Source organism: Pristis pectinata, chromosome 23 (assembly GCF_009764475.1).
Source record: "Pristis pectinata isolate sPriPec2 chromosome 23, sPriPec2.1.pri, whole genome shotgun sequence".
Classification (NCBI taxonomy): Eukaryota; Metazoa; Chordata; class Chondrichthyes; order Rhinopristiformes; family Pristidae; genus Pristis; species Pristis pectinata.
In genome coordinates this window covers 21,523,068-21,550,441 of record NC_067427.1, presented here as the reverse complement: position 1 = coordinate 21,550,441, position 27,374 = coordinate 21,523,068, and the positions used below count along the sequence as shown (strand labels likewise).

General features: G+C 38.8%; 1 protein-coding gene across 6 annotated transcripts in view; it reads left to right on the top strand.

Moving 5' to 3' along the window:
- Positions 1-27,374, top strand: part of LOC127581979 (astrotactin-2-like) — a 1,282,697-nt gene that overhangs the window by 649,046 nt on the left and 606,277 nt on the right. For all 6 annotated transcript variants that reach the window (XM_052036829.1, XM_052036827.1, XM_052036825.1 and 3 more), the window contains one exon: positions 25,360-25,510. In XM_052036829.1, coding sequence (XP_051892789.1) covers positions 25,360-25,510 — 151 coding nt within the window. The remainder of the gene's footprint in view (positions 1-25,359; positions 25,511-27,374) is intronic.

The window sequence follows — 27,374 nt, the reverse complement described above, 5'->3', positions numbered from 1 at the left end:
GTATCAGCTTTGGTCAGTTTTTAAATATAACTATAAAGTGATTGGCAGAAGAACTAAGGGTGACATAAAAGATGATGAGAAATCTCTAGAAATACATTTGTTTCAAATCTTAAGATGTTAATTTTATTTCGGACTTATTAAATGAACTTGGCCCAACGTTCACACAAGAACAATACTTAATGTTCAGCTGTCATGTCAGACAAGAGACTAACAATTCATCCTCTGCCAGTAATGCTAAACATACAGTGCAGTGTGCCATTGCATTGATTCTGAAATTCACTCTGTTGAAGTCAGTGAAATAAATTTTGGATTCACGGTACAATGTGCTGATGGGAATTTTGAGCACATTTAACACTTCCGACCAAGGGTTTATTTTCTTGGCAACATTTTTGAACATGTATTGCATTTGAATGCAGTAGCTTGCAACTTGTAAGTATGTGTCTTGAAGTTCCAGAAATCAAAAGTCCAAAGATTGCAAGATCTGCACTGTAAATTGCTTTGCAAATTGCAGCCTGACAGTTGGGCATTAGTGCATGTCTGGTTCGATGGCCAGAAACCCCTCTCTCCCACTGAAATAGTGTGAAACATTCAAGAATGAAGTTGCCAATTAAAAAGCAAAAATGTAATGGCTGTACTGTGGGGAAAGAGTAGGGGAATGGGTCCCTTTCAGACAGTTTGCACAAGCTCACTGGGTCAAATAATGACTTCCAGTGCTTCATAATATTATGAGAAATGAACTGAAAAAGAGCGGGTAAGATGAGATACCTTCATTAGTCACATGTACCTCGAAACACACAGTGAAATGCATCTTTTGCGTAGAGTGTTCTGGGGGCAGCCGGCAAGTGTCGCCATGCTTCCGACGCCAACATGGCATGCCCACACTTCCTAACCCATATGTCTTTGGAATGTGGGAGAAAACTGGAGCACCCGAAGGAAACCCACGCAAACATGGGGAGAACGTACAAACTCCTCACAGACAGTGGCCGGAGTTGAACCCGGGTCACTGGCACTGTAATAGTGTTACGCTAACTGCTACACTACCGTGCCTGCCTGTTGTGAACTGCACTGAAATTACATACAGATTGAAACATAAGGAGAGAAGTTTAAGAGAGGGAAACAAGAGATCAAAATGAATGCAATGAGAATAAACCTCCAGAAACAAGTTACAACATGTAAAATGACACTCCACGGTTTTGTTCTTCCCCTCCTGGGCTTTGGAGGATGACTGGCATGTCAGAACTGTTAATCACGTCATTTGTAGGGATGAGGTTTGGAAATTCACAGTTTGTGGTGAATATGTATTACCAAATGGTCTGAACAAAATTAGTCCTTGGTAGTGGTAACCCCAGCAGTTTCATGACTTCTTTGGGGAACGAGATGTCCATTTACTTTGCTTCACCTCAGGTTTATGGCAAAACACTGCACTTGTCCAGCAGTTTGTGGTGATTTTTCTTTGCAACAAATATCTGGGTCATTTTAAACTTCATTGATGGTGGTTGCCATGAATTTTCCATGACTTTGTAAATCGCTGGGCTCTTCTTGTGAATGGATTCTTCAAATCAGTCTTTCACAACAAGCACTTGCAATAAACTGGAATGGTAGTTAATACAATGACACATTCCTGCAAAAATTTGAAAATCATATCTTGGACAGAAACTGTAAGAAATTAAGAACTACAATCATGGACCTGATGGCATAGGTTTTGGATTCCCACTTGAGGCACTGGAGGCAGAACATGATGTCTTGTACACAATGGACTGAGCAGTATAAATGTTCCAGCCAATTCAGACAACGTGAATGCTGACTGAGGGTGCCTGTGTGTGATCAGAGTCATGATGCTGGGGATCATGGTCTGAGGGATGATGCTGATATTATTTTGGCTATCCTACCATTGGATTTGGAGCATTGCTGATGCCAATGTTGGCGATAACATCACTCAACAAGCCTAAGGTCTTATAACATACTTGTATTTGTGTTTTACAACAGTGGCTGTTATAACGTGGGATTTGGACCAATTGTACCATGTGCTTCTCTCTGTGGATAGATTTTGACAATGTTTGGGATAGAACAGTCCAGAGACGCACAGTTTCTGGGTAGAAGCTGTCTGCTTGTGGGCTGTTAGGAAGAGGGTATTGCGGGGACTCGAGGGACTGAGTTAAGGAGGTAGGTTGAGCGGGGTTGGGACTTTATTCCTTGGAGCGCAGGAAAATGAGGGGTGATCTGATAGTGGTGTAAAAGTTATGAGGGGCATGGATAGGGTGAATGCGCACAGTCCTTTTCCCAGGGTTGGTGAGTCAAGAACTAGAGGACATCGGTACATTAACATCGTTTAAAAGGTATTGGTATTGGTTTATTATTGTCACTTGTACTGAGGTACAGTGAAAAACTTGTCTTACAAACCGATTGTATGGGTCAATTCATTACACAGTGCAGTTACATTGAGTCAGTACAGAGTGCATTGGAGAGTACTTGGAGAGATACATAGATAAGAAAGGTTTGGAAGGATATGGGCCAAATGCAGGCAACTAGGCCTAGCTTAGATGGGAATCTTAGTCAGCATGGACCAGTTGGGCCGAAGGGCCTGTTTCTGTGCGGAGTGACCCGATGACGTGGCAGAGAACATGTGCTTAAAAATAAATGTATTTTTGTCTGTTAATCCAAAGAACTGGCTATCCTCCAGTATCTCAGTGAAGAAATGAGAGCAAGATACAGAGACAGGTATATTTTTGTCCTTTAAAAAAGTAACCAGTGGGGTGGAAATCAAGGAGTAGCATTGAAATAGTTTGTTGGTAATATGAAGTTTGCCAGAATATTCAGGTGGCGCCACCTGGTGATTGGGAATCATTTTTTATTGTATTGCAACATGACAGAATGAGGCAAAGTCTGAAACAAGTGAATTATCATGCTAAACAAGTTGTTAAGTTCAAACCTCTAGTTGGAAGTTCAAGACGGAACTGAGCTGGATCAGTCCACAGGGAAAAGGAACCTGTCATTGACCTCTGTTTCCATCTCCCTGGATGCTGCTTGGCATGTGCGGTGCTTGCAGCGTTTTCTCTTTTTGTGTTCAGATTTCCAGCCTTTGCGATATTCCACTTTTAAAGTATCTTCTTCGACCAGGATTTTCCCTGTGTTCTCTATTCTGCCATTATCCAGGGGGTTCTGACCTTTTTCTGCTTACTTGGGGGTTGGGCAGACTGCTGGGGGCAGGGTTCGGGTACACATGGAGAAGAGATGGATCAGAGCTCCAGTACCACAATCTTGTATTGAGACACATCTTTTTGTATGGGTATAATTCTGCACTTCTTCTGAGAGAAGAGACCTCAAAGACCAGGCCATCTTTATTACTATTAATTTCGAACATCAGTAACTTTGAGTTCCTTCTTAGAAAATTTTGGAGATGCTTTTGGCCTAGTATGGACTGTAGATCAACATGAATGCAAACAAAGAATTATCACATGCTATCAATTAGGTTATGCAATGCTTTTCTTTGTTAAGATAACCTGTCAATACAAAATATAACCTTAAAATATTTTCTTTGAAAAGTGGTGTTTTTGTTTTTACCACGATTTATTATGCATTTTCTCACAGTAATTGCATTTTTGTGATGTGCCTGCTAAATTTTGGTCATTCATTTTCATGTGCCCTGTAGTAAATTTGCTGCTGTGTTTGAGAGTGGTGAACGCAGGGACTATTATGTGTTCTGCCAAAGTCTTGCTTTTGACAGAATACATGATACAGAATACAGACCCTTGTTTCCTACGTGTGAAATGATTGTGCAACTCCATTCAATGTCTTGTGAGAAGATATTGAGCCACAGAGTAAAAGCTACTGTCAAATTTCGTGGAGGCAAAGTGAAAGTAGCATCATTAATCAATTACTTCTCCTCTGCTTTAAAGGAAAGTTTAATTAAATTTTTAATTACATTAACTCTCCCAAAGCTTGCACTATCAACTCCTGCTGTGGTGCACCAGTTACACATTTATGAAAGGAGGCAATCCAAACAATTTCAGTACCACTCCACTTTTGTCATTCAGATATCCAACATAAATAGTTGACACTAAATCAGTGGTTACTCATTGCTGCTTGTGCAGTGGATTCTAATTGAACAAGATTATGGTAAAACTCTGCATTCTTTCAGCTTCAAAGTGACTGCAATGTCCTGTTGTCTTGATCATGTCCTATATCCGCACAAATGCTATTATTTTTGAGAATTCTATTTATAACACTTAAGCCAGAAGCTTTGAAGCAAAAAATATTGAGTATGGTTCTTTTACATTAGATGCAAAGTGGTTAACATTTACACAAAGCACATGTTATCATTTGTATGTGAAGAAATATTGTGAAACTATCTTCATGAGACAACCTGAGAATATGTTTTGTTTGCACTGACTATCTTGCGCAACTGCAACTTGCACAATGCAAGGCTTTTCATGGTCTCGGGGATCCATCCAGTTTCTGAAAATGTTCAATATAAATTCTTTGCCATTGTTATTTATGAATTTTTTTTTTAAATTGTTCAATCATTACTTTGGAGCAGCTGCACAGAAGAATCAAAGTTTCTGTGCTGAAGGAAGCTCTTACACATTGTGTCTGTGTTGGTCTTTTTGGAAAGGAACAATTCAGAACTAATTCCACTATTGAACTCTTCTCCAACATCGAACAACCCCATCGCAACGCCTCTGCCTTACCCACCATCGACACTCAAGGGTTTCCCTCTTCCTTCATAAGATGCAGTCGTTCTTGCCTCACCAGATCCCCCTGATGAATTATTTCATACACCAACAACTTTGGGAAAAATAATTCCTATCATTTCTCACCTCTTTGAGCAATAACTTCAAATTGAAGTGCTTCATGATAGACTTCCCAAACATGTCATTTTGCATATATTGTGATGCATAATGTGACTTTGTAATAAACAGGGACAAATGTCCAAAATTCACTGCAGAGCCTTAAGAAGGAAAAGAAAATGCTTTACTGACAGTTTCTTTGTTCTCAGATCTTCTGTTGCTCCAGGGGTGCACGAATAATCTGAGAACTTCTCAATCACTAAAGCTTTCAACTGGTCATAGAAAAAAAATGGCAAACTTAATTTGATACTTTTACTTTTCTGTCTTCATCTACCATGGATAAGGGTGATTAAAAACTGCACAATTTGTCTCTCAGGAATAATTTCTGTCATTTAACAGGCCATTGCTTTATGTTTAGTGAAGTTAACAGATGTTGGCAAGATATTAGTTATGCAGAACAGTTGTGAAGCTTGAACCAATTCTCAAGCAGATCATAAAGAAACGGATTATGTACTGGAATACTGCACTTTGTAGTTTTATGCCATTGTTCTGCCCAAAAGATATAGTGAATAGCAAAATTCCACTCACTCCTCATTGTGAGGCAGCATTAAGAGTCTTCTCTGCATGTGGTTGTACTGAAACTTAAGCAAAAGTCTCTGCTAGCTGTCAACAGAAGATATGATCCCACATTTACCACAGCATTGAATTTTGGGATAAGTCTGTCGAATATGCACTTCCTGCACATGATATTTTCTTGTCACATTTCGGGGAGAGGTGCTTATTTGGAGACTCTTTCCTAACATTTATATGAACTCATCTCAACAGCATCAGCACCTGAATTTTGATTTCTGCATTGGCTCATTGTTAACTATTTATCTTTTGCATTGCACAGCATGTAGGAATTTCTAAAGCAATATGTTCTCTGTTTTAAGGTGAGCTGTTCTGGGAAATTTATATGTGCTCCATGGGATGCAACCTGAAATAAATACAAGGATTGTTCACCAGTGACCTCTTGTGCTAGTGCATTTATTTTATATTTTCGGCACTTTCTTTGTTTTCAGTTTCCCTTTTTATCTTTGATCAGTCAATTCCCAAAATTTGCTTCCATGGCCACATCTAATAACCTCTTTCACCCTGCACTATCGACTCTCTCTTGTCATTTAAACTCCACTGCCCTGTCACAGACCTTCCCTTTTGTTCTCCCTGCCCCTCTATTCCTTTATCTTAAAACCTGTCTTCTTTCTAACTTTTCCCAGTTCCAATGAAAAGTTTGTGGCCTGAAGCATCAACTCTTTTCTCGCCCCACCTGCTCAGTTTTTACATCAGTTTCCATTTTATTTCTGGTCCCCTAACTCTAATGGATCATTTGTTTTGCTTTCTTGCACCAGGTTCAGTGCCCACAGCTGCATACAGTCATTTAGATAGGACTACCAAAGCTCTGCATGATGGATGCATAACTTCATCCCCTTCAAAATCCTTTGATAAAGCCCTATGTTCTGCTTACTATCCCTGTACATTAATCTTTAATGACCTGTTCACAGAAACATTGAGTCCCTTAACTGTTCTACATCTCCTTGCCCCTTACCCTGAAGAAAATATTTGAATATGTGTTCCTCCAATCGTCTTTCTGTACCTCCACATGGAACTCCTACTGTAGATTAGACCACCGAATCTGGCTTTGTACAATTGTAACTTCCTGTTGTTCACACATTTGTTCTAACTTATTGTAATCTGCAAATATGGATCTACATATATTCATCTGAGTTATTATTTTGTATGGTGACACCACTGTATGCATTCCCAGTGATCATCACTCAGCTATTTTTCTTGTTAAGTTCATTGAAGATTATTTATAATCAAATAACAGGACCATAAGATTACAGCATCCACTGAACTCTACTTTGGAGCTATAATCAATTATACAACTTCTCCAATGTGCCTCAATCTAAATCAGTAGCTTTTTTCAATGAATATTAATTAGTGTGCTATTTGGCAAACTATGGTCATTATGTTTTATGTAAAATTTGTTAGAGCCAATTGACATTTCAGCTCCCAGGTAATTGTGTAAATGGTTTCTAATTTGGATCGAGAACGTGTTCCAATCTATTAATGAAAATATTCTATTGTAAGGCAGCCAACCAAACTGGTGAATCATCTGAATAAGTAACATGCCTGACACCAGGCCTGAAACGGTTTGATGTCTGAAATATTGTCTGAGTCCTGATACTGTTGAATTTTTATTTCTTTCAAGTTCTGCACTGAACTCTTTTCTTGTTCACTTTGACAATGTGGAATAACTTTGGGTTTGACAAGATTGTCAGTCAAGACTTCCAACTGATTGGCTTGTAATTGTGTGTTTGGAAAGGCCGTCTTTGACTGAAAGTGGTACAATCTGTCTCATCTTTCTCTGACTTTAATCAGAAGCTGATATCATCTTTTAATTTTGTCTGTATTTTTATTGTGAAGACTTGGTGCGCAAACCACAAATGTTGTTTAACCACAAATGCTTCATGGTTGCTACATATGCAATAACCAAACCTGGAACATCATGGCTTGCTTTTGTAGCTGATAGGGCAAACAGATGTACACATTATGAATGATTTGTTTTATTCAGCTCTTTTAATAAATGAGAATCAGTCTCCTCTTTCCAATGATTTACTGAGTATCGGAAATTCAGTGGATGGTAGATTCAACAGTCCAAAAATTGCTATGATCGGGGACTATGAAAACAGGGCAAGTTAGTTGATGGGTGTGGAGATTTAAAGTGACGCATCTAATGTTGCCTACGGTAAAGAGCACTTTGATTGACTGGGGGTTGGAATTTAAAGTCACATGTTCAGGTTGCGTTCAATTATATTTTTTGAAGGAGATTGAATTAAAATGCACTTCTGTCCCATAGAGAAAGTATTATCTTGTCTCACATCTGTCCAATTCCATTGAAATGGATGCTTTAATTTAACTGGCATTTCTGTTAGCACCTGATGATCTCGCCTTCAGTCGTTTCTTAAAGGGGATCTGAAAGTGATTCATTTATTGAAAAATGAAGTGTTTGTGATTTTTTTTTTGTTTTGTGTTGTGGGGCTGCAACCTCACTGTTAATAATACTGTCTCTTCAGAGATTTGCTCTTGAGGAAGACTCACAACTCTTTCCAAGAAGGCATATGCTCTGAATCTTGATCGGTAGACATCAGTACCTGTCAACTGTTAATTTCGATATTCAGCGTTCCAGATCTTAACAGGGCTTCCTCTTTGCAGACGTCGAATGGAATGGAAAGAGTGCAGAGGAGATTTACGAGGATGTTGTCAAGGACCCAAAAGACTGAGTTGTGGAGAGACATCGAGCAGACTGGGACTTTATTTATTGAAGCATGGGAGAATGAGGGGTGATCTTATAGAGGTGTATAAAATCATGAGGGCATAGATAGGGTATATGGATACATAGTCTTTTTCCTCATGTTGGGGAATCAAGAGCTACAGGACGTAGGTTTAGGGTGAGAGGCAAGAGATTTCATTTGAACCTGAGGGGCAACTGTTAGATGGAATGTCCTTAGATGGAATGACCTGTCAGAAGAAGTGGTTGAGGCAGGTACGTCAACAACATTTAAAAGGCACTTGGAGAGGTACATGGATGGGAATGGTTTAGAGGGATATGGGCCAAATGCAGGCAAATAGAACTTGCTATGATGGGAATCTTGGTTGGCTTGGACTGAAGGGCCTTTTTCCATGCTCTATGACTCTGGGTTCATTAGTGGTAGGTTGAATGGTGGAATGTGAAACTTTTCATGCAGCAATCCTTTATATTCAGAGTCAAGCTTGTTCACTCTTCAATGCACCTCCTGTCCATTTGTGGAGTATGGAGAATCACATTAAAATTATTCCATCATGCCTGAGCTGAAGTATTGTGTTCAGTTCTGGAAAACACATTTTAAGGAGGTCAAAGCCTTGGGGGACAGTACCAGGGATCAAAATATCAGTAATGTGGAGAAATGAGAGAAGCCAGTATTCATAAAATCACAAAAAACTTTACAGCACAGAAGGGACCATCCTGAAAATCCCAGCCAGAAATAGACTTTGGGTTAATACTATTTCCCAGCTCTTGGCTCAGTGCCTTGGAGTTTATGGGACTATTCCCTTCAGAGCAGGATGGGATTTACAGAGGTTTTCAAAATTAATGTCTTCTGATAGTCTGAAGAAGAGGAAACTGTTTCCACTGGCAGAAGCCGAACGATGAAAAGAGATTTAAGATAATTGGCAAAAGATCTAGAGGAAAATAAGAATTTCTTGAGCACAGTGAGTTATTCTCACCCAAAATGCACTTTCTGCAAGAGTACTGGCAGCATTTTGAGTCAAAATTTTCATAATTGTGTTGGATATGTACTTGAAAAAGAAGCATTTGTGGGGCTCTGTGGAAAGAGAAGGGGAATGAGACTGGATAATTTGGCACAGCCATAATGGGCCAAGTGAACTCTTTGTGAGCTGTATTATTCTATAATTCATTCATCCTTCAGTTCCTGTTCAACTTGGCATGCAGAAAAGGGGAGAGATGATATAATTGAAGCTGGTTTTAATTGCAACAAATTCTTTGGCTCTTGAAGCATCCATTACAGCTTTAAAGCCTCCAGCTAAGGGGCAAATAATTTTGGTGATATCATTGGTAAGAATGCTTAACATACTTTTATCAAATTCCCTGCTCTGATGTTTTATCAGAGATATTGAACATCATAACATCTGTTTAAATAGCAGGGAGAGAATTCTGATATACTGGCATTAAAATGAATCTGACAATTTAGCAGTTACTTAACCATTATACCGTATTCTCAAAAGAAACAGGCAACTGTATTTTGCAAAAGGAAATCAGATGAAGATGTTCAGTAATTACAAAAATCTTTCTTTTTGTGAGTTTTTGAAAAGAGAAGAGAGAAAAGGCTTTTTTTTAAGTTTACCTCAAAAATGAAAAGCTGAAAAATAGTTGTGTCACTTGACAGGTGAAGTGTTGACCTGACTCTTGAAGAGGTGTTCTGCTACTAAATAGTGATGTTCTGATAATTGATTTTTTTTTTGCTGCAGTTTTCAAGCTCTTATTCATAAGGTACTTGTCCATTAATCATCATGCCAGAGGACGAAGAGGGATTTCAGTCTCAGTAGTGTTTGCCCCAGCTGTCTTCTCATGTTTGCTCATGCTGAATACTAACCTGAACAAGTCCAAAGTGAAACACACAAGGGATATTGTTGTTCATTGTCTGTGCATAAATTTTAATACATGAACTACCAAGCTCACGATAAGATCAAACTCACGTATTAGGTGTTAAGCCTAATGATTCCCTGAGAGATTGTCGGGTTGGAAGATATACTTCCTTCACTATTGTGAATGCAGAATTTATTCTGGATCTAGAGAAAGGTAAAGTTTGGAGATTATCACTCTATGTATTGTCCCTTTAATCCTGAGTGATATTGGTTGCTGGTGGGAACAGTGCAAATCTGTGTTGGATGTTCAGCATGATCCAAATGGTATCATTAATTGGGTTGATGGCTGGTAAATGGACTTAACTGTGGGACCACACCAAGTAATGAGTACAATTTGGAGCTGACATCAAGCAGGTAACAGCAAATCTAAACAGAGAGAATAGGTACCATATAATAAATTTACTGGTCTACTATTCAGAGACCAGAATGATTGTTCACCAGATATGAATTTTGAATCCTACTCTAGCATCTGGTGAATTGAACTAAAATAATTAATACATTATTAATTCTGGATCAGGAAGTGCTGGTGACTGGAAAATTATCGGATTGTCATAAAACCCCTTTTGTTTAAGTAATGATCTTCAGGAAATGAAGTCTCTCTTCCTTGGCAATGTAACCCCCAGACACTCAGTAATGTAATTAACACTTATTGGTTAGTAACCTATTCAGCTCATGGGTACTTAGGAATAGACAATAAATGCTGGCTCAGCCAGAGATCCCCATGTTCCTGAAACAACATTTACAATAGGTTTGGGGGAGAGGACTCCATTAGGCCAATGGACTATGGAGACTGAAATGCAAGTATGACGCACAGGATAAATTGACTGACATAGTTTAGTTCAACTGCAGCACAATTTGTACCATGTTGAAACAAGTGAAACAGAACATTGATTTGAAGAAGCATTACACAGAAATCTTTGCGAAGACTATGAATCCAACGAAGAAGCAGCTAAGCAATGATTAGTTTATTCCCACAAGAAGTAGAACAGCTACATGGCTTAGACTCAAAATGAGGAGCTCTAATTGGAAAACAGTGTTGGCATTTGGTTAATACACAGCTAAAAAGTATCAGATACTTTCAACACTTTGTAAAGGAGAGCCACAAAAAATATTCACAGCTGTGGCGGATTGTGCCAATGACATGCTTTGGAATGGAAAATGGAAACTTTCAAATTAAGCTGAATTGTTTTGTTGCAATAAGAATTGCAGATTAATAACAGTTTTTGAAGGAGTGTGATGTACAGACCTAATTTATTTGCGCCATCAACTGGTGAAGCATGGACACAGACCCCAGATAATTGAGAAACTGGATTAATCTTGTTTTCTCTTTCATTCTCTGTTCATGTACGAGGCTGGGATAGGTAGAAATATCTGCAATGTTTCTTCACTTTCATCATCTTTCAAAACAAAGAATATTAAAATCTAGAAGCAGGAGGAGCCTGTTCATTCTGCAGGACTACTTTCTACTTTTCAGGTTGAATATTTTCAATTACTGAGCATCTATGGATTCCAAGATGTACAACGATCTAAGTGAATAAATGTATTCCTGTTTCAGTTCCCATGGCTGACCTCTTATTCTGAAATCATGCCCCTAGCTTGAGACTCTAACCTGAAGACAGACCATTAACCCCATCTATCCCTTTCAGAATCTTGAAACAAAAATGTCGATGAAAGTTTAAAAAAAACTACAGATGCTGGAAATTTGAAAGAAAAGCAGAATTGCAGGAAACATTCAGAAGGTCAGACGGGATCCGTGGAGAGAGAAACAGAGCCCAGGCACAATATATGTGCTTAAGTTGTGGAAAGAATGAAAGAACAAGTTTGCCAACATGACACAAAGCTTTCAGAGCAAAGTAGTTAATAGATGAATGAAAGCTGTTTTGGGAGAAAAAAAAGAATGTGCTTAACCTGTGAAGTGCAGAACACAGCAGTTTCTGAGAACGTGAAATAAAAGAGTGTAATAATCACTGACGTTCAGTCAGCTCCAATGGGCAAACTAATATCTGTGTCCCCTCCCAACCAACGTACTCAGTATCGAGGTTTTAATTACATTCCGGCAGCTCCAATGGGTGGGCCATATTGTCGACATGACACATGCCCAGTTCTTTTGGTTGCGCTAATGATAAGAAGGATAAATCAGGTCATGCTTCAAAGACGTCCTCAAAGCCCCCTTGAAAAAACATAACCACTCATGGGAATCTTTGACCATCCAAAATGGAGGAGAAGTGTTCTGGAAGGCAGTGAGAACCTTGTGTCTCTACATCAGAAGCGTACAGAAGTCCAATAAAAACAGGCAAAGTAGTGTGCCACCTTCTCTGCTGCTGACCTGCATTGACCTCCGACTGCCCCACGGTGGCGAGTCTGCAAATCTCACATTGCCTTCATCGTCCACCTGAAAATTCCATTACCAGATTGGAACCGGGTCACTCGGGACCCCGAGGGACTGCCTGAAAAGAAGATAATGTAAATCCATCCAAAATTCTATGTTACACTTTGATCATTTGGCAAAAAGGTGGTTATATCATATTTACCTGTTAAATTGGACATTGGAGTATAAATTGACCAATAATTATACAGTGGCAATCAGTCATTTTAAAAAAAAAGCTTAATTATAAATTGTTCCACAATACATGTTGGATCTTGAAGCTATTCTCTCAAGATTGATGTCACGGAAGCCTTTCTCCTCATCAAAACAAGAAATCAATCCATGAAGTAAGAAATGTCAAGGAAGATATTTAAGAAGCTGACAGGTTGCAGTTATGTACCAATAAAAGTGAAGATATTTTTGTAATAAGAGTGCAATTGTTTGTTTACCATTTCCAAAAGAGATTGAATTGACACTTTGAGAAGCCTGTCATTTTTATGGAAAGCTATGGTTGAATGGACAAGACCTCTTGAGATTTTGAAGAAAAGAGCACGTTATATTTATGATCAAAATTTAATATATTAGTGCTTCACTCCTGGACATTCTTTTCCAGTCTATTTCATTTCTTATTTGTTGAGCATATCGTCAACCATCAGTCCTGGCAGTACCTCCAAATTTGTTAAGGAAAGCAAAACCGGCCTTTAAAAGTCTCCGTTATTATCAGAGTGTTTGGTTTATAACAGCAAATTAGTGAATGTCCATCTGAAGCCATCATCATGTTCAATCAATCAACAGTCTCTCAAGTATCAGTATGTTTGAATTTCAGATAACTGTTTAAATTTGCCAGACAAAATAATAGTTTGTCAGAATTTATTTAACATGAGATATATCTCTGCAAAGGTTAGCATCAGCTACCTGTACAACATGAGGCCTTCCTCCATTGTGAAACAGTGTATTTCCTGTGGAGCAGATTGACATCCAATTCAAAATGTCTTCAGTAAAGCAGACAAGCATTTCTTTTCAAATGGCAGAGCAATACTACATTGTTTATTTCAATAACCATGAATCCTAATTATTTTTAATGAGCCGGTGAAGAGATTACTTGCACAATCTTTGATAGATTTTTTTTCCATTGGAACACTTAAAATACAGTTATGAAATGCGCAAGTGTAATTTTTTTTCAACATACATTCATCTGGTGCCACTGGATTATGCTGAGCTGTATCGTTTTAATGCTTTGCCACACCAAGGCAATCCATCAGTGTCCCTCCCTTATCTCTTTGTCATTCCAGTGATATCTCACAGCTCCTGAGTGTCGTTACAGACAGTCTTCCATCTTGGAATAGTGTCCTTTCCGTGAGCACTTTCATTATAGTTTCACAGCAGACTTCCCTCTCTGAAGGTTTCACATATACTGCAGTACTTCGATATCTTTCAAGACTTGGAAAACTGTATCAGTAGGTGAGATCTGATCATCTATAATTTACAAATGTTTCTGACTTTCAAAACATGCTACTGGCATGTTATAAAGCTACTGCCTAAAGTACTCTGCTAATATACACAGACAAATATCAAATTATTCACCACATAACTCTTGTCCATTCTGTAGGTTATCCTCCAGTTGAATGTTTTGCCCCCATTACTTAAACCTGTCATCGAGAGTAATGTCTGTCACCGCAACCTGTCTGCTGTACTACAATTTGGATGTATGTGATGACACTTTTGGAAATCTTAGCATGGGAAGATTACAACAAAGGAGGAACAGAAAAGTCTTGCCCCTTTCTTTTCTCCCCAAGTGAAGAAATGCCATTTCTTTTATTTAGGTCTGAATTTTGAGCTCAGTTTCTGGTGAGGGAAAGTTCTGAAGCACTGCTCTTCAGGCTATCCTGCTCCTTATGGAATTGACCTTGCATGGCCAACCTGCAAGCTTCTTCTGGCATTTTATTGGATTATGGGTGATTTGCACCCTCAACTCCAATTACTTGCTTATTCCCCTTTCCATTCCTCGTCTTCATTTCAAAAGTCTCCATAAAACTACATCAATTCAACCAAAAGGGACAATTTCTATTTCCTTTCATGTCTTCAGGATATCTCAAAATGCTTCGTACACAATATTTTACTGTTTAAGTGTGGTCATTGTTTCCATTGCAGACAATCGCAGCAAGATAAACAGTCAGGACGTTAGTTTTTTTGTGGCACTAACTGAAGGATAAAAACTAACCAATGAACCGAAAGAGCTTTCCTGCTGCCCTTTGTACAGGACAAAGGGATGATTGCATCCACCCAACTGGGAAATGGTTTTATGCCTCATCCAGGATTCATCGTCTCAACTTGGTGCTCTACTGCTGCGTTTGGTCTGATTATCTATCTTTTATGGAGCTTAAACTCACAAGCTTCTGAAGTAATATGGGACTGCAGCCCCAAAGTGTCAAGATAAAATAGTTGTGGACCTTTCCTACATGTGATCATTGTCGTTTCACCTTCCTTTCCTCATTTCAATGCATTTTCCAGATTCTTCATTACTTTATAAATGCAAAGGATTTAAGGATCTAAAACAATTGTTAATTGATATCCACAGAATCTTGAAGAATGAACTTGACAATAGAAGGAAATCATTCATTTAAATTTAAGTTAGAGAACAATGGTCATTAATTTAAATGGAGCATTGCTCCTATTAAGCTCACAATCATTAATGGCATGGGTTATTGTAGTATCAAGCAATGAAAACTTCAGGTGACAGTGCCCATACAGACCCTTTGGCCCACCAAGTACGCACAGACCATCAAACACCCATTTCCACTCAACCCATTTTATTCTCCCCATTTCAGTTGTCCACAGATTCTACCACTCCCTTATACTCTCGGGGCAATTTACAGTGGCCAATTCACCTACCAATCTTGGGATGTGGGAGAAAGCCGGAGCACCCGAAGGAAACCCACACAGTCACAGGGAGAATGTGCAAGCTCCACACAGACAGTATCGGAGGTCAGAACTAAAACCAGGTTGTAAGAACTGTGAGACGGTGGCTCTACAATATGCATCATTGTACATAAAGGTTTCAAATTTTATCCTTCATCAGTTTTAAGCTAGCTGATCTCAAATGAGTCTGTGCTCGGGCTATGAGAAATAACTTTGTATCTCTGGACTAATTGCCAAGATTGACATTGGTTTCTGGTTCCAGTAACACCTGGTGGAAAGCTCTGTGTGTGAATGTTGGACAAGGGTGTGTATGAGATCAACTCTGACACCATCTGTTCCATTGCTTGCCTATGCTCACAACCTTTGCTTAGTTATGAAGAATTGACAGCTTGGCAGGACACCAGATGGCACTTGGTGACTGTGTACCTCTACACGAACCTCTGGGATCAAAAATGATCATGTCTCTTGTATGTAACAGTGACTTAAACATTTTGTGTGGAAAGGTGTCAGAATTGACTTTGGCAGGATTTCATGAGAAGAAGAGAAAACATCTGTCATCAAGCTTTCTGACCATATAAGTGGGAGCATTTAAGTAAATTGAAAGAATATAAATTTCTTTAAGCCTTGTTCCTTGCAGATTGGAAATTCTGCAGCACAGTTACAGTCATGCAGAATGGAATTAGTCACAGGATTGGGTTGGAGATCACTGTGACTAATTGACACAGAGGGAAATGACCATTTACAATTAGTGAACTGATGTCGTTACCTCCGTAACTCCAGAAAAGGTACCCAACGTATAATTCATGCTTTGGTGAGCAATTCAGATTGGAATTTGAGATTGATAATTACTTTCCATAAAGAAGCAAGCACCTGGAGGATGTGATAATAACCTCTATTTATTGATCCATTGCTCTTTGATAATCTATACTCATCCAGATTAACACTGAAAGCAAAGAATGCAACAAATGGAGCAGCAGCAATGTTGTCTGCTTTGATGATACAAACTTCCTCCATGCAATGTTCCCTGAATTCTCCTCACTGATCACGGTCATAAAAGCACTCTCATGGGTGATATTTTCAAAGTTACGAAATTCATACCATGTATCTGAGGTGCAAAAAACAAACTGCTGGAAGAACTCAAGCCTTGGTTAATTGAAATAATTTCCCATCATGTTTACAACTTGAGCTGAGTATGTGAGTAAATTTTGTGATTCAAAGCTGCAAACTTTGACAAAGGATTTAAATTGCCTGATTTATAAACTACAGATTATGTCCAGTTGGATGTTCTCCCATTGATTTGACTGAATGGAAGAAGACTTGGATTGTGGCTCAGTTCTAGTGGCTTTCCACTCCTTTATTTGCCACCTTTGCTAGAATAAAAATTGGGAGAGACATATAATAGGCAGTTGATCTGATATCAAACGTGAAGATTACTCCTTAAATACTGATAACTTGATTAGCAGAACAGAAGTGATTTGATGCATTAATTTCAAAGGCAAATGACCAACATTTCTCATATTTGAAAAGTTATCAAAGAACGATAAGAATTAAAATTCATACCACTCCAGAGAGAAGTACTTTGAGATGGAATTGAATGTTTTTAGTAAGATGTAACCAATTCCAATTTATAAAGTATATGTATCTTGAACCATTTCCTGCATTTTTGCTCATTTAATAAATGAAGTTTTGTTGTTGCTCTTTCTGTCCTATTAAATTGAATGGTTCTAAGGCATGCACGTGCAATGAAAATTTGCTTGAGTGGCAAATCATTCTTGGGGCTAAAGATATTCTTATAAATCTCAATGTGCAGGCTTCCAAAACACATTTACAGTTGGACAGTATCTTCAGTTCCTGTGTTAAAGGTATATTGTTTTTATGACCAACATGTTTGACAGTTCTTTTTTATAATTCACAGTCAGAAATGAAACAAGATACAGCATAACAAATAATATAATGCTTGCATTTTTGAAATTATGATGGAGATCATAACTCTTATTGGTCCCTTCAGATATGTAAAAAAAAGAATGGCAACATATGCTTTCTTGCGATGTTGTTGGTCTTTCACAGAGAGTGTGAACCTTTGGTTTCAGAACAGATTACGGTATATTTTTAGAATGGTGAAAGTTGTATGTGAAGGTTCATATCACAAGGTGCAGCAAAAGAATATCACTGTGTCATGAGGAAAGAGATGGAAAGTTTTATTAGCTCCAGAAATGGCAAAATACAATCTGTCAGAAATTCTCAGTCCATGCTTCCATTGCTCTTTGTAAGTTCAACCACCGACTAAAAGCAGAACATCTCCACGGGCTGGTCAAAAACCAAAACGAGCCACATCTCAGGTGTCGGATCAGAACCTCAAGTCATGGTACTATGAGGTCATCAGGTGATGAACAAAATTATAGGGTAAATATTATATCACTCAAATCCTGGTCCTGTTGAAACTAATTGTGAGGTAAAAGACTCTCTGATACTTGGTTTAGAAACTTATCAGGTGACTGAACATTAAAGTTATCTGGCAAAGTGCAGGAAGTATTATCTGGCTCTTCAAGGTGGGAATATATTGAACTTAACTGGGCAACATTTTATAAAAACACTTGTGATTTCTCAGGCCCTGTGTGTTCTCCTGGATTACCATTTTGTTTTAGTAAAGCTTGTTTACATCCTTCAGCATTGCTTTCTTATCTATATTTCCAGACAAGCTCTGCCATCAGTGGATGTACACAATAGAAAACAAAAGTAAAGCAAACTGACATGGGTATGAGAAATGACCAATAAAAATCAATCTTAGTATCTGAAGATCTGCACTAAAATGTGAATAATGAAAAGAAAACAAACTATATTGATAGTTAAAGCCTTGTAAAATCTATATCACACATTATTTCTAATCATGATGACTTTTATCTATAAGCAACTCAAATTTAGGCTGTTAGTCAAACTTAGACAACTATATCATGTTACCATGCTTTACAGGATCATTATTCATAAGTGATTGATTTCTAGCCTTGCCTTTCACTTTCTGAAGACTTCCAGGAGACAAAATCAGGTTAACAATAACAAGAAGGAGTTTAAACAACTCCAGACTGGGTTTCAGTGCAAAAAAATGTTAATTTTTTAAACAATGGTTCAGGGACTTCAATTTCCACTTCTGTCAGTTGTTCTTTCTCATAAAGCAGTCTTAAAACAAGTTTGAGGCTGTTCCCTCCAAGGGTTTATCATCATCACACAATCTGCAACCATTCACTGAACTATCAATCAAAGTATTCCGAGGGCTTCCCTTTATTAGCCAAGCATTGGGTTGTAAGAGCAGGGAAGTTATGGTAAAAACTTGTATACACATTAGTTGGACATCAGCTTAAGTGCTACTTTCACTTCTGGTCACAATATTATCGGAATAATGTGATTGCACTGCAGAAGGTATGGAGGAGATTTATGAGGATGTTGCCAGGACAGGAACATTTTATCCCACGAAGAAAAATTGGATGGGTTGGGTTTGTTTTCTTTGTAACAGAGGAGGCTGGGGGGGGGGGGGGGGGGGGGGGGGGAGATTTACGTGTCATCTACAAATTGCAGCACAGATAGAATGGTCCAAATGGCCTCCACTTTGGTTCTCCCTCTAAAGAAACACACTTTCACTTTGTGAAGGTGAGATATGTTGCCAATTAAGCACAACACACTATCTTGCAAGTTGGGCCAGATTTTTCTGTGGAGATAATAGTGAGGATACAATGTTATTGGGGAGTAAATTAAATGACTTCTGATACATGCACAATTAAATTAGAAAAACAGGAAATTGTTCTCCAAGTTGCCCTGTTCCAGTGGCTGTGCTCTTTCAGCATCTCAGCAAGGGACTCGCCATTAATAGATTGGTCCTCAGCCACACCTCTCAAGTAGCATCCTCCACCACTTACAAAAACAAGGAAAGCAATCATACAGGTAAGACAGCATCTGCAAGTTTCCCTTCCCATAGAGTAAAATAACTTGGAATTACGTTCTCATTGTTCATCATTACTGGGTTAAAATCTAGGGCTCCAATAGTACTCTGGAAGTATCTTACAAGGCAGTCTGTAGCAATTCAAGAAGGCTGTATCACCATTACTTTCTCAAGATCTTAAATTGTAACCTTGCCAATGATATCAACTTCACATGTATGAATCGAAAGGGAAAAAAGGTAAAGTCATCAGAAAATGTTGGGCTCCCTTATTCCATAGTAGCAAAGTTTTTTTATTGATTTTTCAGCAAATAGCAACTCTGCTCTAGAGAGTTGCCTTTCATAATGGCAGATTTTCAAATCTGCACATTTTAATTATTTTTACAGATTAAAACAAAATATATATAATTTTTCAATCCCATCATGCTTGACCTCACATTTAAAAAATTTTTTTATCATTCATTTGACATTCAATTAAATATTCTAGTTGGCACAACTTGGTTTACACTTTAGAAACAGAGAATGCTGGAAATGTTCAGCAGGTCAGGCCACATCTGTCGGAAGAGAAAAGTGTTGATGTTTAAGGTTCAAGACCCTTCATCAAAGACAAAATAAAAGATAGATAGATAGATATCTTTATTAATCACATGTACATTGAAACAGACAGTGAAATGCATCTTTGCGTAGAGTGTTCTGGAGGCAGCCCGCAAGTGTTGCCACGCTTCCGGCACCAACATAGCATGCCCACAACTTTGTAATCCGTACATCTTTGGAATGTGGGAGGAAACCGGAGCACCCGGAGGAAACCCACGCAGACACGGGGAGAACGTACAAACACCTTACAGATGGCAGCTGGAATTGAACCCGGATCACTGGCGCTGTTATAGTGTTACGCAAACCGCTACACTACCGTGCTTGTTCAGTTGCAGGGAGGGTGGGGGAGAGGATATCTCTTTGATAGTATAAAACTGGGGTGACCATGAGGATAAGCTGTAAACAAGATTATCTGGTCAATGAGTGAATGGGAGCAGTTCGAGAGTGAGAACGTTGACGAAAGAATGTGGGAGTTGTGAAAAGCAGAGTAGGAAGACGTGTCTGGCAGGTCAGGCTGGGTATGTCTCCACTCCCAGATGATAAACAGAAAAAAGAGTGAGAAACCAAACAAGCTGAGCCATTATTACAGATACAGACAGAGAAAATAAGTTACCTGAAGTTGTAGAGTTCAAAATTGAGTCCAGAAAGTTGTAACATGCCCAGATGAAAGATAAGGTGCTGCTCCTCAAAGATTTTCACTTTGGTCCATGCTATCATGGTTTATCAATCATTCTTCAAGGTAATTTGTTCAGGAAATGCACATATGATTGTCCTGGCATTACATATCTCACATCTCTCATAGAGGGTAGTGTACTGTTTTATCTCTCTGATTTATTGTCAGTCCCGTTGCAAAATCATATGGAAAACTTTGGGTCAAGTGCAAAGGTAATGAAGTTTCTGGCATCAGTCATTTGCCACTGACAACAAAGTTTGGATCATTTAAAATTTTTGCCCTTCTAAATCAGCGCATATTTTATCTTTCAGTCAGTGCATGTTGGCTTGGAGGGAGTAAAATCTGGATGACTGAGTTAAATTCACTGGATAATAGAAATCTGATTTTTAATTTAATTATATTTTGTTCTTAATGATGCTTTGGATTCCATTACACAATTATGCCAATGATTCAATGCAAAACCATTTTTATTTATTTGCTCCCATTTTACGAGTGATCTTAACCATTCAGTAATTTGCATTTTTAATGCCATCCAGCAGTGTTGTTATTGAATTTAATATTTTTTTCTCCCAGCCTTTCACTTTTTTAATAAAACATTGCATTTTTTTTCTTCATCATCCTTTGCCTGCTTCCAGAAAATGGTGTTGTGTTATCCGTACCATTGTCAAGGAGGCAGTGAAGAAACTTACCCTAGGTGAACCATTCCTGCAAACGCAACATTACTGCTCATTTCATCTTCTTTTACTTGTGTATTTCTGCACAGCCCCCAAAACATGTTTTACCATGTCCCTCTTCAGAGAGGATTTCTTTTTTACTCCACTCTTAAAATTGTCCAGTCTAGTTGTAAGCATTGAAGAAGACAATCTTCTGTGACTGTGTCCCCACTTTTAACTTGACCATGCCTGCCTCCCTCTGCCCCCCAGCCCATTTTGAAAATCTAGCAACACTATCTCCCTGTCACTTCAGTCATGGAGCCTGTTTATTTCTGCAAACCACTATCTTACTCCAATTTATTCAGTTCATTTCACCTAATTTTCTGTTACTTTTAATTTCAATTCATTAAGCTTGTTAACTTTAATTTACTTATTGTGTGAAAACTTTCCTGTCCTCAGTTATTTAATTTGCTTCACCCCATTCCCAATACTGCATCTCATCCTTTAAGAGAACCAATTTTTAGTTAATTGATTTGTATGTTGCATGCATGAAAATGCAATCCAAAGTTCAGTTCACAAATTGCCATTGCGATTCCATAACTTCACACAACTAGTAAGGTTTCACATTAGGTGCCGTGAATTAGTAATATTTATAATACTACCTTCGTGACATGCTAGAGAATTCTCCTTCAATGCAGCATACCTCCTCCTTATTCTGATGCAGTTAAAACCCCATCCTATTTTAATGCAGTATACCTCTATGCTATTCTCATCCAGTGAAGCTCCACACAATTCTAATGCAGTATACCTCTACCCTATCCTAATTATTCATTGGACATTAACATCCAAATTACTGATGCATTTAACATACAATAGGGTCCCAGCATTGATCCCTGTGATATACCACTGGTTACAGGCTTTCAATCACAAAACAACTCTCCACCATCATCCTTTGTTTCCTATTTTTACCAAACCAGTTTTGGACCCTTTCTGCCTACTTGTCCTGGATCCCATGGACTCTAACACTTTGGACCAATCTCCCATATGGGACCTTGTCAAAGGCCTTACTAAAGTCCATGTAGACTACATCAACTGCATTGCCCTCATCGATGCATGTTGATAGATTCACACAAATTGGCCACACAGGATCGCCTCTCCATGTTAAGTTCCTCTTGTAAATCCTCGGGTAATGAAGCAGTTTATGCCTGCATGTAGGAAGACTTGGACAATATTGGAGCTTCAATTGTTAAGTAGCAGTAATATTCATAGAGTGTCAAGCAATGTATGGCTCAAACCAGCAGGAGTCTAATCAGTGCTCCCATATCTTAAACTACACACCACGGTGAATCTCACTTCACTGAGGGGTCCTCATTGGCCAGTACTGTAACTACCACCAGTTGTAGTGATAGCCAGCTACATTTTTGTGTTTCAATAACATCCCCTTACTCGTAAATTTACTGATTTATAATACAGTATGTAAAACTGTCACCATCCTCAGTGTCAGTCATATGTTTCCATTACCATTACTTCAGCATCACCTCAATATTCCTGCACGTACTGTAAATTTGTTGAGCAAACAGCCCATTGGTTATATGTTTATGTGTTCTCCAGATGATGCCATATAGGTGGAGCTTAGATATAAAAAAGGAGCAATCACTTTGATATACTGCGTGCCTCCTGACAGTCAATGAGAGAAAGAGGAGCAGATGACAAATGATAGAGAAGTGTAAAAAATTAACAGGGTTACAGTAGTAGGGGATTTCAACTTCAACCATATTAATTGGGATTACCTTGTTGCAAAAGGCTTAGAGGGGTGCATCCAAGAGAACTATCTGAACCAGATCGTAGATAGCCCCATGAAAGAAGGGGATGAACTGGACTTAATCTTTGGGAATGTAGCCAGACAAGTGATGGGAGTGTTGGTGGGAGAGCATTTTGGAGACAATGGCTATAACTCTGTAAGTTTTAAGTTGTTATTGGAAAAGAATAACTGCGGACTGGAAATTAGGGTCCTGCATTGGATAAGTCTGATTTTATTACGATAAGACATGTCCTGGCAAACAAGGATTGGGAGTGGCTACTTGCAGGTGAGTCTACATGCAACCAGTGGGAATCATCCAAGAGTGAAATAGTGAGAATTCAGGGCCAAGGTGTTCCCACACTGATGAAAGGTAAATCTAAGGAACCATGATGTCAAGGGATATTGAGGGATGGATAAAGAAAATAAAGGTAGCTTATGGCAGGTAAAGAGGACAGAAAACAGGAGAGCGCCACAGGAGTATAGAAAGTACGGGCTGATACTGAGAAAGGTAATTAGGATGATGAAGAGGGAGCACAAAATAACACTGGTGAGCAGGATTAAGGAAAATCTCAAAGCATTTTGTGTACTTTGAGGGAAAAAGGGGAACTAGGGAAAGAGCAGTGCCTATAACCAAAGTGTCAATCTGTGCTTGGACCCAGAGAAGGTAGGTGTGGTTTTAAATTGCTACTCCCTTAGAAAAGGTAGTGGCAAAGAGTAGTAGAAGATATTGGCTTTACCCAAACCCCATAAAAAATGAGTCTTATGGCAACCGGTCAACAGCCACTAGAATTCAGTGGGAAAAGTGAATTACAATAAGGGTTTGATAGGATGGATGCTGTGAGGATGCTTTCTGTGGTGACAAGTCTAGAACTAGAGGGCATCATTTCAGGATAATATGTTGCCCATTTGTAGAGCTATAGAGCACAGAAACACGCCCTTCAGCCCACCATAGCCAGACCAACCATCAATACTGCATTAAGGAGGAAGTTCTCTTGAGACAGTTGTGAATCTTTGGAATTCTCCACCCAAAAGATTACTTGGAGTCATTTTCAAGGCTGAGGTAGAATTCCACACTTTGGGGAAATCATAGGTTTTGGAGATGAGACAGGAATGTGGATTTGAGGACAAAAAAAATAGATGTATCATAATTATTTTGAATGGTAAAACAGGTCTGATTGGCTGAGTGAACTACTCCTACTTATAATAGTAAAAGATTTAGATACACTTAAAAACAACCAATAGAGTCGGAGAGTCACACTGCAGAGACATGTCCTTTGACCACCATGTCCATGCCAACCATCAATTAGCCATCAACACTCATCCCATTTGCCAGCACTTGCTCCATAGCCTTCTATGCCTTGGCAATTCAAGTGTTCATTTGAATTTGGTTTCAGTTAAGCCACAACTTAAAAGGGAGAATTAATGAAGCCAAAAGTAATGATTTAAATGGGTAAAAGTAGAGAAATAATTCATTTAGATACCAATCAAATTCTGAAAATTTGCATCTTTCAAGTAACAAATTAGAAAAAATAATGATTCTGCAGGAGCTTCTTTGAGAACTTTTGTAATGTTGCGCAAGTTTGAATTATAGTATTACTTTGTTAGCAACGCACCCTTGCCTCAAAATTCAACCCCAGTCGAATGAGTTAAATGTTCTAAGTTGCAGCATCAGTGTGTTGTACCTTGGTTCCAAAATCTATGGGATTGACTTCAACCAAATGAATTTCCAAGGCGTCATCTCCAGAATGTAGCCATTTCATGCTACAAAATGGGAGATGTATATTTCAGGCATCTGTCTTTTCATTTTGGTTATTAATATTGATTATAAATAGCTGAGGCCCTAGCACCGATCTTTGAGTCACCATCTTAATAACAGACTGCCAGCCCGTAAGTGGCCCAATTATTCCTCCAATCTGTTTCCTGTACTTTAACCAACCCTCTATTCCTGGCCATATTTTACCTAACCTCATGAGCACTTAATGTCATTGTGTCCACGCTTATTGCAGTCTCATTGGACCATATGGTGTTGCTAGTATTTTATTAAGTTTTCATTTTCTTTCTGCTGGCTTTAGAATTCAGTTGAAATACGTCAACAGAAAGAGACTCGGCATCACAAAAATACCAAAGGCAGTCAATTTTGAACAAACTCATACCCTAAGGAGATAGCAGAATTTATATTTGCACATGAGTAGCTATGATTCTTCAAGGTCTAATTTGGATTGGCAGTCTCTGAAGGATTAAACAGCTTGTAACATTAAACAAGTTGTCTAAACTGATGAAATAGATGAATAAGGTTTGGAGTTCATGTTGTCAAAAACCCCTCCTCTGGTGTTAGTTGCTGTTGAGGTCAATTTAAAGTGCGACTTTCCCCTAACATTTTAATTTGTCTTTTAAGGGAGGAATCTATGAGATCCACGTATTTTGAAACCCCAGATGACCTCTTGTCCTCGTTTGGTCCTGTGCGTGACTGCTCCCGGGATAATGGAGGTTGCACAAGAAATTACCGTTGCGTGACCGATCGGAAGGTTGACTCCACAGGATGTGTGGTATGTTCAAAAACCTTAACGTCAGCACCATGCAAATGCATATTACACTGAGAGTGATGCCACTGAATAGAACAGTTCATTTATAGATTACCTGAAAAGATTACAAAACAATTAAGGATAGCCTTGAATTTAGTTTTTGACAATGGTGCAAAAGTTGATGCACTTCAATTGCAACTAATCTGAAAGTGATTCAGCAGAGTGTATTCTTCTTGATCAATCATGGATGCAGCCAATCTCCAAATCTGCTGCCTTGCTGATGTTTGATTGATATTCCCAAGGGACCACAAGTGACTTGTCAGATTAACGGTGAGTGGTCCTTCCCAACAAATCAATCTGGTTGACAACTTACAAAGTCACTCCATTTGTTCCATCTCCTATATTCATCTAGACTTTATTGGTTTCACATTGCCTCAGTGGGAAGCTCGGAAAAATAACAGTGACTGGGTTGATTCATCCACCGATTGCACACAAGCTGAGTTGTCTCTCATTGTTTGTATGGCTGCCTACCGGTGAAATGAAAGGAAGTGTGATTTTCTTAGCTCTTCACACACATCTGCTACACTCATCCTCAAAGATGTTTGTATTAGCTGGGAAAATTTGTCACGGGTTCGGTGACCAGTTGAATAACTGTGAGAGCCAAAATCAGAAGCTCAAATCCTACCTGGTGAAAATTTAAAATTTAATATGTGGGCCAACACCATAAAATAATCATACAAGCTATTGGACTCTTGATATTTGATATTTATTTGACTAAAGTGAAACCAGTCTAACCTGGGGATAGTTCACACTGTTGTTGACTCATTTCTCTAGAACTTGGGATAGCCTTGTCTCTGTATGCTACTTCCCATGAACAAATTAATAATATCGATTAAGATTAAGCTATTGAGAATGTAAACATAACTGTTCATGAGCTGTTCAGCTATGGGAGGGCTCACAAGCTATCCTTTCCTGAACAGGTTTGGAAATAGTAATTGACAATGATAACCATGGCTGATTTTCTCTTTTCCTAAATCAGGAAGATTTGTATTTATACAGCTCCTATCACAACCTCAGGGTGTTCCAAAGCACTTTTTCAATGAGACACATTGAAAATCTGGTCGCCAGTGAAGGTGATGGTCTAATTATACAAACCAGAGTCCAACAAACAGAGCAGATAAATCTTGTTTTAGGCATTGATTGATGGAATGAAAGAATGTCAAGAGTTCTCCTTCCCCTAATCAAAAGAGCAGCAGTCCCAATAGTAATCCCAAGTGCAGCACTCACGAGACTGCTGTGGAGCTTCAGCCTGCAGTCTCTGAAGTGAGACTTAAGTGCACAAAAGTCCTACTTTTCTTTTGAGATGGACTGTCGTTCAAACTGCTGCTGGTGCTTAACATTGTGGCATTTCACATTGCCAAGTGTAAGATAAAACAGGGAAGATGAATAATAAGAGACACAAGAGACTGCAGATGTTGGAATCTGGAGCAACAAACAATCTGCTGGAGGAACTCAGTGGGTCGAGCAGCATCTATTAGGGGGAAGGAATTGTCAACATTTCCAGTCGAAACCCTACATCAGGATTAAGAGTGGAGAAGGGAGATGGCCAGTATAAATAGGAAAGGGGGAGTGGTGAGACAGGGGCCAGAGGTGACTGAGGAAGGTTGAAGGATTACGAGCAGGTGAAGCTCAGTAGGGGAAGAGCAAGGGTGGAGTTGGGAGACAGAAATAGGTGGATAAGAGATGTAGGCAGACATAGAGAAAAAAAGAGGAGGATTAAGTCAAGTGAGAGGAGGGGAGGGCGATGGTGGAGACAGCTGCTGGAGGGAGTCAAGCAGGAACACAAAGGCTACCAGTGCTGGACTCTAAAGCAAGCAAGGTGATAATG